General features: G+C 43.7%; 1 protein-coding gene across 6 annotated transcripts in view; it reads right to left on the reverse strand.

Moving 5' to 3' along the window:
• The window catches only part of KANSL3 (KAT8 regulatory NSL complex subunit 3), a 331289-nt gene that overhangs the window by 50405 nt on the left and 264428 nt on the right, over positions 1-16456 (reverse strand). For all 6 annotated transcript variants that reach the window (XM_029604292.1, XM_029604291.1, XM_029604289.1 and 3 more), the window contains 2 exons: positions 9623-9830; positions 8821-8978 (listed from right to left, as the gene is read on the reverse strand). In XM_029604292.1, the coding sequence (XP_029460152.1) occupies positions 8821-8978; positions 9623-9830 (366 nt within the window). The remainder of the gene's footprint in view (positions 1-8820; positions 8979-9622; positions 9831-16456) is intronic.

Below are 16456 nucleotides of genomic sequence, written 5' to 3' on the forward strand. Positions count from 1 at the left end.
TAAGCAATGTTTTTACACTTTTTTTACACCATTTTTTACACTTTATTCCCGTTTTAATTTTCAAACACCACACTAACACCAAGTAGAGGGTAGCGGTAAACTAACACGTTAAGGCCGCGGCAAAATAGCGGGTTACAAAGGAGATAATCTGAGCGCGCGTCACAGTATCGTAGGGGAATAGCTAATTCCTTCATTATACAGCTAATTCGTTCATTTACATATCATATACATGCTGCGTGCGGAAAGGGTTATGCGTCTGTTTTAAGAAGCGCTAAGGACGCATGAAACTGGAGACTGTATCGCTGGATCGCCTTACGCGTCCGAATTGTGCGCTCCCAGCACGTTACAGACGGGAAATCTTCAACCGCACGTTACAGTATCGACCTGACAGTAATACATTTAAAACTAATAAGAGAAAATATTTTTTTTTACTCTATGCATAATTAAGCTCTGGAGTTTGTTGCCAGAGGATATGGTGAAAGCTATTAGTACAGCTGTGTTTAAAAAAAAAGATTTGGACAAGTTCCTGAAGGAAAAGTCCATTAACCATTAATAAGGAAGAGTTGCAGAAATCCACTGGTTATTCTTGGAATAAGCAGCTTGGAATCTATATATCCCTTGGGATTCTGCCAGGTACTTGTGACCTCCTGGATTTGCCAATGTTGGAAACAGGATACTGGTCTTGTTGGATCTTTGATTTGACCCAGTATGGCACTTGTTATGTTATATTATGTTAAAACAAAGGAGGAGACAGCAGACTCCAGACATATCTGTCAGCTACCATCCTGACTAAGCTCTTTTGTGTTGCTGCTGTTCCTGACAGTCCCAGGATGTCTATGAACAAATAGCCTCTTTCCTCCCCAGAATACTCGCCCACTGACGTCATCAATCAAACGGGATCCTTGAAAATGAAGGAAGAGACACCAGAGTCTAACTGAGTGTCAGCTACCATCGTGCCTAAACTTATGTGGCTGCTGTTCCTGACAGCCCCATGGTGTCCATGAACATCCAGCCGCTCTCCTTCCTGGAAGTCCCACCCACTGACATCAGTTAAGCAAGACCCTTGAAAACAAAGGAGGTAACACCGGAGCTGCTCAAGCCACAGGAGGATGCTCCTTATCGCATGAACAAAGGACCTTATTCCTTTGTGCACCTCTTTGCCCACATCTGGAGTGCAACTTTTATTGCATTTCATTCTAAGGATTGAAACTACTCATGACTATCATCTGGTAAATTATAAGATTTTATTAGTTTAAAAGATTGCAATCAGGAAAGCTCTAGCTATTGACTCAGCAACAATGGAATTGGATTGCTTTCAGATTCCTGTGATTTAGGAAATGTTGTCCAAAAAAGAAACACTCCAACCTATTGACCAAGATCACATTTGGTACCATGTACAAGTTCACCCAGTCTTGTTACTTTTGTCAGTTGTAGTATATTAATCTGTTTAAATCAATGCCAGATCCATTAGAAATACAATAGAGGCATTTCATGACCTCTTATTAGATGAGCAACCTGATATCTATGCGTTATAGAATTGTGGTTGCTAGAAATGGATAATGTTTTACTTCACAGCTATGTTCACCTAGCTACAGTTTTATATTGAAACTTTGCTATGTCAAAAAGGAAGGAGGGCTAGTGATTTTATTTAAAGAGCATCTTGTACTAACCCATACTCATATAGATATAAATATTCTGTTTGAAGTGTTATATCTGAATAGTAAAACATGGGGAATATGTCTTTGTTACTGCCCCTTGAATTACTAAAAAAAAAAATAAAATTCACCTAATTATTGAGGGACTCCTAAACATTAAATTAGACTTAAATCGCATAGTGATGATGCTTGGAGATTTCAACCTTCAGGTAGATACATAAGAACAGAATGCGAAAGGTTCCTCCTAGCTATGTCCGATCTAGGGTGAGAGCAATGAGTCATAGATCCAACTCATCAAGCCAGACATATGCTTGATTTGTTTTAAGTGATAAAAGATCTATCCCAAGAATCTCAAACATGAATACTGTAGAATCCCACTTGAGTGAACATAGTTTTATAAAATTCCGCTTAAAAATACTTGAAAACCAGGAAACAAATTTAGCTCATGCCTTTCAAATGTTTAAAAACTGACCTTGACAAATTATGTGGTGAGTGGATTCTGAAACTATCAACCATACAGTCATCAATTATAGATATTGAGACCACTGTAAATCACTGGGATTCAACAGTGTCAGATGCTATAGAGAAGACTGCCCCGTTGAGACTAACCTCCCATAGAATGAAAAGAAAACACCCTGGTGTTCTAATAAGATTAAAAATTTAAAAATATTTTCACGAAAGCTAGAGCATAAATGGTGAAAAACCCATCATGGATCTCATCAAATCAATTACAATATAGCTTTAACAGGATATAGAGAAGAGATAATGAGAGCAAAAAAGCTTACTACAACAAACCAATGCAAGCTATCAGCTTCAATTGCAGAGATCTGTTTTATACAGTAAAAAAAAAATGGCAAGTTATGGGCTGCCTTAAATCAAAAACAAGTTCTGGCTAAATTACATCCCGAAAAGCCGAGTTGCTTACCTGTAAAGGTGTTCTCCCAGGACAGCAGGATGTTAGTCCTCACATATGGGTGACATCATCAGATGGAGCCCCATCATGGAACACTTTTGTCAAAGTTTCTAGAACTTTGACTGGCACATTGAGCATGCCACTAACCCTGTGGCCACACGGGGTCCCCCCTTCAGTCTCGTTTGTAGCAAAATGTTTGAGCAAAAAATAAGAAAACGCTATCAAACCCAACTCCGCAGGGTGGCAGGTGGGTTTCGTGAGGACTAACATCCTGCTGTCCTGGGAGAACATCTGTTACAGGTAAGCAACTCTGCTTTCTCCCAGGACAAGCAGGATGGTAGTCCTCACATATGGGTGAATAGCAAGCTATAGGCTGACTCATATGGACTCTTCCTTCAGGAACTTATCCAATCCCTTTTTAAACCCAAATTTGCTAAATGCTTTCACCATATCCTCTGGCAACAAATTCCACAGTTTAATTGTATGATGAGTGAAAAATACTTTCTTCAATTTATTTTAAAAGCTCTACTCATTAACTTCATGGAGTGTCTCCTAATCTTAGTATTATTGGAAATGGTAAATAACCATTCCCTATTTACCACTCAATTTTATAGACCTCTATCATATCTCTACTCAGCCATCTCCAGGCTGCCCTAACCTGTTTAATCTTTCCTCATGGGAGAGCTGTTCCATCCCTTCTCTGCACCTATCATTTTTGAGATGAGACAACCAGAACTGCACACAATACTCTAGGTGCAGTTGCACCATAGATCTAGATAGAAGCACTGTGATATCTTCCATTTTATTTTCCAGTCCTTTTCTTATAACATCTATTTGCTTTTTCGACTGCTGCTTCTCTCTGAGCCGAGGATAATGAAAGTATTGCCCACCATGACTTAAAGATCCATTTCCTGGGTGATGACAACTAATATGGAATCCAGTATCATGTACCTATAGTTTGGATTATTCTTCCCTACATGCATCACTTTGCACTTGTTCACAAAAATTTCATCTTCCCGTTAGACTGCAAGGTCTTCTTTAGCAATTCCTCACAAAAATGTTGTGATTCAACTACTTTGAACAATTTTGTGACATCTATAATTTGATAACCTCATTCATTACTAACTTTTCCAGATCAGTGATAAATATATTAAAAAGCACTTGTCTCAGCACATATCCCTGAGGTACTCCACTATTTACTTTCTCCATTGAGAGAAATGACCATTCAGTCCCACTCTCTGTTCCCAATCTTTTAACCAGTTCCCAATCCACAACAGGTCATTGTCTCCTATCCCATGACTCTTTAATTTCCTAATGAGCGTCTCATGGGGGACTTTGTCAAACAAATTTTTGAAAATCCAGATACACTATATATATCAACCCATTCACCCTTATCCACATTTATTAAAACCTTAAAAAAAAAACTCCAACAGATTTGTAACACAAGACTTCCCTTTGCTAAATCCTTATTGACTCTGTCTATTAATCTATGCCTATCCAGATGACCAAAATTTTGGTCTTCCGAATAATTTCCTCCATTTTGCCCAGTACTGATCTCAGGCTTACTGGTGTATAGTTTATCAGAACACCCTTTGAACCCTTTTTAAAAATAGACATTACATTGACTGCTCCAGCTAGTATGTAGCTGCTCTGATACATGGTGAGGAACTTCTTTGCCCTTCCAGTTATCTGTGAGACGAACAGGTCAATCATGGCTTCTTCCAGTGACTGAACAAGACGTCAATAACGCTTTGATCCAAAGACCACTCATGATTTTAACACTCTGCTGAGCCAGTCCTCCAGTGTATTTTGGATTCCCAGAAGGTAGGTTGCCTGAAGAGGGACATCGTGATGTCCTGCCTATGATCAGATTTAGAAGGACTCCTGACAGAGGGAGTAAGGGTATGCCTGGATTGGCCACTGTTAGAAACATGATGCTGGGCTGGATGGACCCTTGATCTTACCCAGTATGGCATGTTCTTATGTTCATAACGCTAGATGGTTGATTTGCAAATGAGTCTCCATAATCCTTGGCTCCATATCACACCAATGTGTGCCTCCTAGCCCTTCATAGAGGCATTTGTAGACAATCACTTGATGCAAACAGCGATTATAGTGAGAGGCCCATTTTTAGAATTTCTGGATTCATCCACCATTGCAGGGATGCTCTCATCCCGGAGATCACAGACATTTGGTGGGATAAAGGCTGACAGAGCTGATTCCATTGGCTTCGGAGCTCCCATTGAAGGCTCTGCATGTGCAGACGAGTTAGAAGTTCCACATACACAGCAGCCACCATGTAACCGACACACTGTACTATTGCATGAATGCTCTTAATAGGCCTCTCAGCGGAGCGGCCCTTTCAATATGTAGAAATGTTTTCTCCTGAAGTGAGTCTATCCAGACACCTACTTTGACTTTTTGCACCAGGAGCTCAAAAACAGTTCTGTTGCTCACCCTCATAATCAAAGCTTGAGGCTCTTATCTACTGATGCCTTTCATCTTCCAGGCACAGTACTGGGGTACATATGACCACAGCTGTAGCAGCTGGAGAAGTTGTGGTCCAACCCAAGCAATGATAACAGTGTGCATATGTGATGGACATCCAGCACCCACAAATACAAGCCTTGAATCCACTTACCGCAGGCTTCTTGGCCTTTTCTGCTGACATTTTTTTGTTGTTGTTGCAATAAAGTTCAGTTTGAGGAATTCCCAAGGCAATGGCAAAAAGTTTGAAAAAGCAACAAGGCAATAAAAGAAAGCACATGACCAAAGACTGAAAAAATTGTAAGAGTGAGAGAGGAAAACGTCTGCGTGGCAGTTTGGATAAAGAAAGACAGAGGGCTCATGAAGCAGCCTGCATGCGCAAGAACTGCCACATGTGCTCAGTAAAACCTTTACTAAGTGGAGTCTGTGTCAGCATCATCAGATGACATCACTAATAGCTAATTAATACCTGCTTGTGAAGAGTTCCTTTTTTATCCCTCTGGATTAAATACTATTTCATATTTAATGTTTTTTATGATTAACATTTTAAAGTTTAATAAATATATATATATATATTTTTTTAAAGAGGCTGTTCACTGTTTCCGAACTAAACATTATTTAGCGGAGCTAATGTTTTCCCCCCTTTTCATCCTCAAGGGCAAACTATGGTATTTAAAAGGGGATTTTATGTCTTTGGCGAAAATATATGAATCGGTGATTTCTCTTTTAGATAACTTCTTAATAGTGTACCATTTGATATATGTAAGAATTGTCTTACATAAAATGTTATAAAAATTATTAAATTAACTTTGAATAAAGACCAGTTTAGTCCTACCTTTTGTTTCCTATTTTTCAATCCTTGAAAGAAGTTTTCCCCTTAAATTGTGACCTTTTAGTTTCATTAACAGCCTTTGGTGAGGGACCTTATCAAAAGCTTTTTGAAGCATTATAATCAAATTAATTCCCCTTATCCATTTACTGACTCCCTGAAAAACTGCAACAAATCAGTGAGACATAACTTCCCTTTACAGAAGCCACAGTGACCCTTCCCCAACATATCACTTTTACCTATTTAACTAACGATTTTCTGGATTAAACAGACTTACTGGTCTATAGCTCCCTGGGTCACTTTTTTTTTTTTTTTTAAAGATATTTAATTGCTTACCTATGACTGTCATTCTCCGATAGCAGCAGAACAAGCCATGCAAATGGGAAATATGACCTGTATTACATACAGACTCCGAGGACTCTTCCAGTGCTTTTGTAGGAAAACTCTGGGCATGTACCAGACACTTCCCATGTGCTGCCAGATCTAAGGCTTGTCAGTTAACTGTATTGCCTAGCCTAACTTTAATTGGAATAGGAACTCCTTTAGAAGAGGGAAGTGGGTGGGTTGTATGCATCATTGTTCAGCAGCTATCAGAGAATGACAATTACATGCAAGCAATTGCATTTTGACAGAAATCAGAGAACATTGACCCATTTAGATGGGACCTACCTAACAAAGCTTATCAGCAGATAAAAATGGGGCAAGGCAAGACATAAACAAAAACAGTCACATTTGCAAAAATTCACAAACTCACTAACTACACTATCCTCCCAAACCCAGGGAGAACAATATTCAATGCCATTTTCATGGATAAAAAAGCATTTTACACAAAAAATCATGGGCTGTGAATACTGTTTAACCTGTCCAGGTACTTTTATTCATGGACACTGGAGGCACTCCCATGGGCGGAGACAGAAAGAAGAGAGAAATAATGTACATAGGTTTAATCATCCAAAACTATGCATATGTTTTCAATTGAAAAGTTATCCCCAGAGAAACCAGGTACAAATATGTGGGTAATTTTTACAGGTGTGATAAAGCAATACCACTTATGTAGCTATACTGACTCAGAAAAAAATTGGAATCCTTGTAGGCTCCAATACTTTTTATTGTCTTGCAAGTCTGGCATTCCAAGCTCTGATAAATATGACCAAGTGGTCCCTGTTCCAGGCCCTATCATTGAACCAAGTAGTCAAAGCTGCCGAAGATCATTTGGATAGGGTCTTACCATCAATGTGACCAGTGTCAGCTCCTTGGCCTTCTTACAGGGCTTTTAAGCAACTGGTCAAACAGATATTCCATGTCCCTCTTGATTGGCTAAAACCACTTTGGGTGACATGTTAGCACAGAAGACACACACACACACAATGTGGCCTTCTTCTAGGCCCTTATGGCATTTTTTATGATGGTTGGTGACGTGACATATCTTCTAAGTACACTAGAAGCATTTCTGGAAGCCACTCATTTGTTCTTCACAATAGTGTAAAAAATAAACAGCACAGGTGGAAAGAAGAAAAATTTTAATAAGATGTGCTGAGAAGAGAGAAAAGCACGATTGTACCATAAGCATATGTGATTCAACAGGTCCAGTGTTGCAAAACTATATCAAGACAAGACTGATGACCGAGATGAAAATGCCAAAAATCCTAACTAGGGAGATTACTAAGTAAAAGACAAACATCAACTAGAAAAACAACATGAAAGCACCAAACATGATGCAAAAAAACCCAAAACCTGAAGACCAACCAAAGGTAGCAGCAATGATCCAAGATGTCCCCCAACAGATTAGGTAAAAATTGACAAGCAGTAGGTCCAGCAGTATGCAGGAAGCCTCCCAACAGAACCAAAGCTTTCCTAGAAAGTTCTAGAAGAATCCTCTAAATCAACACAGGTCACATGACTCATCTGTGTGAATCATACCTACTTGATTGCTATCAGAGAATGGGCATTCTATTGTTAACCCTGCAATCTTCTAGCTCTGATTGTGTGCATGTCTTTCTTTCTTAAAATTTCTTAATCCCCTAAGAAAAATACTAGGTGATATACATAATAAATGAAAATAAAAAGTATAGCAACATCATAACATACAAAACTTAAAATAATATTACAACAACATAAAACATCAACCAGCCTGATGGTGTCTGTGTATTGAATGAGGCATCTGGCTCTCTATATGCTTATTAACTCATGACACTCTGACTGTGTATGTATTGAGACTCCTGATTCTGATTTTGTTTTCTAGGAGTCTCAGAGGTGTGCGTGTATATACTACCTGAAACTCTTGCCTCTGACTGTATGCGTGCACGAGTATATGTGTTACTTGACTACACTGATTGTAAACACCTTTCGTGTTCTTACCTGTGATGCCTGGCTCTGCAGACTTGATCCTGTGTGTACTACATAATGCACCTAGGATGTGTATGTTACCCAAGATGCCTGACTCTATGTGTGTGAACTGCCTAAGGCACCTGGCTCTGTATGTGTTTATTAGCTCACACACTACGTGTGTGTTACCTGAGATGCCCGATTCTGCATTGATTGTGGATACCTTGTATTTGATTTACCTGAGATGCCTAGCTCTGACTCTTTATGTGTCTGTAATCTGAGGGCATCTGGCTCTGTGTGTGCTTATTAAATCGGATGCCGGGCTTTGAATGTAAGTGTGTGCACTATATGAGATGCCTGGTTCCAATTGTGTGTGTGAGTGTATGCATTACATGAGATGTCCGACGCTGTGTGTGTCTTGATGCACCTGGCAGCACCTGGCTATGTGTGTGTGTGTATTACCTGAGATGCCTAGCTCTGACTGATTGTGTGTATATGCATTCCCTGAAACATTTGGCTCTGACTGATTGCGTGTTACCTGAGATGTCTGACTTTGCATTGACCTTGTGTATTAGTACCCAAAATGCTTGTCTCTGACAGTGTGGTGTTACCTGAGATGCCTGGCTCTGTGCTGGCTGGAGATGCTGTGCCTGATTTTCAGCCTTGAGTTGCGTGGCTCCTATAGTTGCTTGACTGAGGGAGGTAACACGACTGGGCTGTCCCCTCAGTGTCACAGTGATTGTGGTTGGTGCCTTTAAGCCTGGAATACCTATTTGTGAAAGAGGTAAGAGAAGTTCTGTTTGGATCTAACAGGAATAACCCCTGCCACTGACAAGACAACAGTAGTAAAGATCAATCACTGATATAAGGTGTTATCAGTTTTAGTTACAAGTACCTTTCATACACGATTCCATTCTAAACTAATCTTGTTTGCAGTATAATATTCATGCTGAGTGCACATTTGTCTTCTTTCCCAGAGCTTCTTAGGAACCCACCATATATAACAGCTTCTCTCCTTCCCTCTAAAAGTTTCATCAGAACGTTATCATGCATGTCTCCTTCCCTATCTGTTATCAGCTATACTGTAATGTTTCTCCTTTTCCCTCCATATTGCTCTAAATAATGCAGCATGTCCTATGACTGACAGGGCACAGTGCTGCTTATGGTGTCTTTACTTTCAATAACCACTACATAGGGCCATCAGAGCAATATGTTCTGAACAGTCTGAGTATTCTTATAATAGCAAGCCCAGCCTCAGGGAAAAGAACCTGAAGGCTGCAGTACTAATCTCCCATTTGGCAGCAATATTAGTCCCTCAGGCTGTCCCCATCTTTGTTTGCAGATTCATTCACAGCCCAAACTCACTTTGCCTCTGCCTCAAATGCTCATCACTTTCCAACATGGACCCCATACCTGTTGCTTGGTTTGAAATCTGGGCTAAGCCAGGAAGGCTGCTGGCTAGCTTGGCCAGTCCCCCATTGGTTAGCAGCTGGTGAATGGCGGTGGATTTTCCACTGGAGGAAGTGCCAAGAGATGAAGAGGATGTTACGATTGGGATACTGCGCATGATGGAACCCGTGCCTGTTGTTATGGTTCCTAGACTCTGTACTGGCGCTGTGGTCTACAAGGTATAAAAATAGGATGGCCATTAATGGCAGTATTCCAAAGGATGCATCCCTCAACCCTAGCTTTAAATAAACACAATAAATGATATAAACTCTGCATCTCAAGATGCAATAATATTTAAGCAAATTTACTATTTTGTTAGATGCTTAACTAGCAGTGCAGTGTTTTAAACTGACGTAATCCATTTAACCGTAGAACAGGTATAGCAAGGCCAGCAACAGTGAAAAGCTTCCTACACATACACCCCCCGCCCCCCCACCACCACACACACTTGACCCCCGAATAGTTTCTTTGACATGTCGGCTCTGGTAGGCCCAGAAATGCAGTCTGTCTTGTCGGCTCTGGAGGCAGCAACCATTTTGGAGTCTGCCACGTGTATGGGCTTGGAGGCTGCTGGGCCTGTAGGGGAGCTGGATGCCCTGCCAGTGTTACTGCTGGCAGTGGAGCCACAACAAGATACAGAGTCTTCCTTGGCCCCGGGTTCCAGAGGAAGCTTTCTCTAGAATTTTTTTTTCAATTTTTGAATCAGGCCTTTTGTGCATATGTTCAGCTAGGGTAAAGATCCTGTTGGTCCATGGACAAGGCATTGAGTGATGGCTCACTGGTCCCCGCTGATTCTGGCCAAGAGAGCAGGGTAGCCATTGAGGCCCTGGGACTCTCTTGAGAGGACCAGGGAGCTCAGGACTATCTAGAGGATGGGGACCATGGATCCCTTGGAGGAAGGGGAGATCACTCCCATCCCAGAGGCTGATTTGTTTATTGGTCTCTTTCACAAAGATGAGATAAATGCTTTTACTGACCAGGTAATTTCTTGTCTTTGTCTGAAAGAGTCTCAGCCGCAGCAGAGTGTTCAGAGGGATTCTATTATCAAGAGAAATGAAAGTCCACTACAGCTTTCCCCCTCTATCCAGAGGTGGAGGAGATGATGCTGGCTGAGTGAGGTAACACGGTTGGGCTGCCCCCTCAGTGTCACAGTGATTGTGGTTGTTCCCTTTAAGCCTGGAATAACTCCAAAATTGGCTCTGAAAACTGCATTTCGTTTACCTGGACCCATAAAGCCACTATTTTTCCCAGATTCAATTTAAGCTAGACATATACCAGTTGGAGATGGCATCCAAGGATCATTCTCTCCAACAAAATATAACTAGATATAGCAAATGTTGCTTACCTATAACAGGTGTTCTCACAGGACAGCAGGATGTTAGTCCTCACATATGGGTGACATCACAGGATGGAGCCCAATCACGGAACACTTTTGTCAAAGTTTCTAGAACTTTGACTGGCCCCTACTGGGCATGCCCAGCATGGCACCAACCCTGCAGCCAGCAGGGGTCCCCCTTCAGTCTTGTTTAAAAAGCTACAGGAAGTGCCGAAAAATAAAATAAGAAACATAACGAACCCAACACCGCGGGGCAGCGGGCGGGTTTCGTGAGGACTAACATCCTGCTGTCCTGTGAGAACACCTGTTACAGGTAAGCAACATTTGCTTTCTCACAGGACAAGCAGGATAATAGTCCTCACATATGGGTGAGTACCGAGCTGAGGATGTCCGAGTATGCACCAAATGTACCCAGATGTGCAAGGCACTAGGATTGGGGTGAAATTTGGCCGAGGGCATCCTGAACCCTACTGGGCAGGCGGAAGGGTGTTGGTACATCAAGTTGTGAATAGGTTACGCAGGACAGATTGGCCGAAGATGGAATCTTGTCTTCCAGCCTTGTCCAAGCAATAGTGGGCTGTAAAGGTATGGAGAGAACTCCAGGAGGCAGCCCTGCAAATGTCAGGAAGCGGCACAGAGCGTAGGTGTGCTACTGAAGTTGCCATGGCCCTCACAGAGTGTGCTTTAACAATGTCTTGAAGTGGAATGCCTGCTTGCTGATAGCAAAAGGGTATACAGTCCGCTAATCAGGAGGAGACAGTCTGCTTATCCACAGGCTGCCCCAATTTAATGGAATGGAAAGAGACAAACAATTGAGTGATTTTCCTGTGGGCAGCTGTACGGTCTAGGTAGAACGCTAGAGCCCGTTTATAGTCAAGGGTATGCAGAGCCTGCTCTCCTGGATTGGAATGGGGCCTGGGAAAAAAGGTAGGTAGTATAATGGATTGATTGAGATGAAACTCTGATACTACCTTAGGCAAGAACTTAGGGTGAGTGCGGAGTACTGCCCGGTCCTGCAGAAGTTTAGTGTAAGGCGGATAGGTAACTAGGGCCTGTAGCTCACTAACTTTGCGAGCCGAAGTGATTGCCAAAAGGAAAATCACTTTCCATGTGAGATAGTGAAGTTTACAGGATTGGAGAGGCTCAAATGGTGGTTTCATGAGCCGACCCAAAACCAGGTTGAGGTCCCAAGAAGGGGCCGGAGGACGCAATGGAGGCTTGAGGTGAAGCAAGCCCTTCAGAAAATGTGTTACAAGGGGTTGTTCAGATATGGGAACATCCCCGACACCTTTATGGAAGGAGGCCACCGCTCTAACATGGATTCTGATGGAGGAAGTTTTTAGACCTGACTCCGACAAGTGCCAGAGATAGTCCAGAAGCTTCGTGATTGGACAGGTAAAGGGGTCAAGGGATTGAGAAGAGCACCATGACCGAAACCTGTTCCATTTGTAAAGGTAGGATTTTCTCGTGGAAGGCTTCCATGAAGCAATCAGGACACGGGAAACTGATTCAGAAAGGTTAAGTGGCTGAAGGATTAACCTTTCAACATCCATGCCGTCAGGGACAAGGCTTGAAGATTGGGGTGGTGCAGGCACCCGTCGTTTTGCATAATCAGAAGCGGGTCCTTTCCCAAGGGAATGTGCCTGCGAATGGAGAGATCCTTAAGTATTGGAAACCACACTTGGCGTGGCCAGTGAGGTGCTATCAGGATCATGGTTTCCTTGATGAGAAATCCCAAGTTCTCCAAGATCCAGATGGTAGAATGGACAGACTGCAATGCCCCTGACTTGTGTCACTCTTGAGGAGCCAATCGTCCCGGTAGGGGAAGACCAGCACTCGCTGCATTCTGAGATATGATCCCACTACCACCAGGCACTTTATGAAAACGCATGGTGTGGATGCAAGGCCGAAGGGCAGCACCCGATATTGAAAGTGCTTCTCTCCCACCAGAAAATGGAGGAACTTTCGATGACTGTGAGAGATCGTAATATAAGCATAGGTGTCTTTTAGGTCGAGGGAGAAAAGCCAGTCCCTCCTTCTCAGGAGGGATATTAGGGCGCTCAACGAAACCATTTTGAACTTGTCTTGTACAAGAAACTTGTTCAAAGCCCTCAGGTTCAAGATAGGAAGAAGACCTGTTTTCTTGGGAATCAGAAAATACCTTGAGTAAAACCCGCTGTTTCACTGATGTAGTGGACTGGTTCGACACCTCTGGTCATTAAGAGGGCGGAGAGCTCACTCGAAGTATCTGCTGGTTCTCTGAAAAACTCCAAGATAGGCACGGCGGGGATTCCAGAGGGATTCGCTGGAAGTTTAACCTATACTCCTGATGAACAATGGATAGGACCCACTGGTCTGAGGTGACCGAGGGCCAATGGTCTGCAAATCTTTGCAGATGGCCTTCCAACTGGACGGTCATTTGTCACGGATACGGATTGCTGGCTCGAACTCACTCGCAGCCCGTCAAAACCCCGTAGCAGGGCTCTTCTGCAGTGCTGGAAGAGGCTGAGGGGTGCACGGTTGCCTCATTTGTGGCCTAGCCCTGCTAGCCGGAGGATAATACTTCCTTGGCCGGTAAAAGGGGCGCCTTGAACTTTGCTGTGATGACCATTTGCCAGCGAACTGTGGATCTGGGGTGGTGGCAGACATGTTGGAGGGTTTCATAGTAATCCTTAAGCTGTGCTACCTCCTCCTTGATCTTGTCCCCAAAGATATTTTCCCCCATACAGGGGAGATCTGCAATATGCTCTTGCACCTCTGGCCAGAGGTCCGATGCTCAAAGCCATGCGGCAAGCTCCAATGCTCGCCGCTGCCACCCTCGCCGCTGTATCAAAGACATCATAAGCTCATCTGTTTATCACATTCCAACCCTTGCTGGATCGATGCCAGTGCCTTCCTGACTTTGGAGATGTTTTCTCGATTTCTCCTGATGCTCAGCCCAGTCTTTCCCTGGCACCAAGGTAGATGAGGAGCAGCCGGACCTGGAACGAGAAGAAACCAACATCGGATGATCCTCCGCGCCCAATTCTACCTGGAAACCCAATAGCAAGGGTGGGGGGGGGGGGGGGGGAGTCAAAGGAGCTGGTGTCACTAAGACCTGCCGCCTCCTTGGGCATCAATGCCACCAACGAGGGCTCAGACTTTTTGGCACTGACCAATTTTTCCATTTTGTGCAGGCGAGCACGACGGCCCTTTGGGGTCATTTGGGGGCAAAAATCGCAAACCCGGGCACCATGCGAAGCCCCCAGGCACAAATTGCAGACCTCATGGGGGTTCAAGATGGCATAGCCCAGGAGCGCTGGGGCAACTGCGGAAACTGGACGATGCCATGGGTAAAAGAGCGCGGTGGGTGGTCAATATCTGGCAGCCACCAGGGAACGGCACTTTCGGTAATTGACCAAGGACAACAAAGACTTACCGTGACACCCAAAAAGAATCCCGAAACGCAGAGGGACCCAATGGGACTCAGGACAGAAACAAAAGTTTTCCACAAGAAGCGCAAGCTCCACAATTGCAAGACACTAGCTTCGTGGAAAAAGAGAAGATAGTGGCATGCTGGGCATGCTCAATATGTTGGTCAAAGTTTCTAGAAACTTTAACATAAGTTTTTCGTACCAGGCTCCATCTGATGATGTCACCCCCATGTTTGAGGACTACCACCTGTTTGACCTATGAGAAAAATTAGTCTCTAGGGTTCGCTTTACTGCAGGAGAACCGTCCGCAGGAGCATGGCCATAACTTAAGGCACTTTGACATTAGTAAAGATGCTGAAAGTAAAAAAAATAATAAATCCTCTTCTTAATCAGCTACAAGAACAAAATCTCTAAACTCCCATCAAACGGCTGGAGGTAGAGAAAGGAAAATTGGTTCTTACCCGCTAATTTTCGTTCCTGAAGTACCAGGAACAAATTCTGAGGAAAACATGTCATCCTCTCCCCTGCCCAGAGCTTGTATTCCGCCCCCCCTCCCCCGACAGGATCACAGGATCATTGGAAGACAATGGGGGAGGGGAGTCCCTGAGCTCCCAGGAGTCTGTCACCTTCCGAGCTGTAGCCCTTTTCTTGCATAACACAGGCTGTTTAGTCTCCCAGTATTGATCCTGAGAGGGCCTTGGGAACTTGTGGCTCTCCTACCAGCCTCATTCCCCCCCACCCCAGAGGGTATCTCCCCCCTCCAGAAACGAATTACAGCATAGCACCATTGCATTCAGCTATCCCCGGCCAGGCTGCCAGCCTGACAAGCTTTACTGCACTGGGAAACTGGTGTCGGTGCCATCTTTTCTCCACATGGCTGGGTCTGCTGCAGAGGCACAGAAGCCACGTGCCTGCAGCATGCGGGAGAGGAGGGGAACACGGCCCAACGAGCAGCCCAAAGCCACGAACAGAGGAGCTACATAAGAACATAAGAAATTGCCATGCTGGGTCAGACCAAGGGTCCATCAAGCCCAGCATCCTGTTTCCAACAGAGGCCAAAACCAGGCCACAAGAACCTGGCAATTAGCCAAACACTAAGAAGATCCCATGCTACTGATGCAATTAATAGCAGTGGCTATTCCCTAAGTAAAATTGATTAATAGCCATTAATGGACTTCTCCTCCAAGAACTTATCCAAACCTTTTTTGAACCCAGCTATACTAACTGCACTAACCACATCCTCTGGCAACAAATTCCAGAGCTTTATTGTGCATTGAGTGAAAAATAATTTTCTCTGATTAGTCTTAAATGTGCTACTTGCTAACTTCATGGAATGCCCCCTAGTCCTTCTATTATTCGAAAGTGAAAATAACCGAGTCACATCTACTCGTTCAAGACCTCTCATGATCTTAAAGACCTCTATCATATCCCCCCTCAGCCGTCTCTTCTCCAAGCTGAACAGTCCTAACCTCTTCAGCCTTTCCTCATAGGGGAGCTGTTCCATCCCCTTTATCATTTTGGTTGCCCTTCTCTGTACCTTCTCCATCGCAACTATATCTTTTTTGAGATGCGGCGACCAGAATTGTACACAGTATACACTGCTCCCTTCCCCCAGCCCAGGCCTGCCCTGATGATGAAACCAGGAACAGCCGGAGCAGTTGCTGCTGAAAGAAAAATGTAACACTTTTTTTTTCTTTAAAGAAACAACAGCCACAGCAAAGGAAGAAATTCAAGCAAAAAAAGAAAAACTTCCCTGCTGCTGGCAACACCTCTGGGAAGGAGCCTTCAGGGGATAAGAGGGAACCAGGACCCCTGGGATGTCAGACCCGTGGATCTGCTGCGGACTAAAGCTGATCAAGGATTACCAATCCCCACTCGCCCGGCTCAACCTGACGGATGGCCCATGAAGGAACCTAACACCTCAGGGAGCATCTTCTAACTTCTCTTCTTCTGTCCCTTCTTTCTTTTTTCTTGACTGCAGGTTTGCACCTCCACCATCTGCCAGAGACAGAGAAATACTAAGGGACTGCAGGTAGCACTCTTGTGGGC

Source organism: Rhinatrema bivittatum, chromosome 5 (assembly GCF_901001135.1).
Source record: "Rhinatrema bivittatum chromosome 5, aRhiBiv1.1, whole genome shotgun sequence".
Taxonomy (NCBI): Eukaryota; Metazoa; Chordata; class Amphibia; order Gymnophiona; family Rhinatrematidae; genus Rhinatrema; species Rhinatrema bivittatum.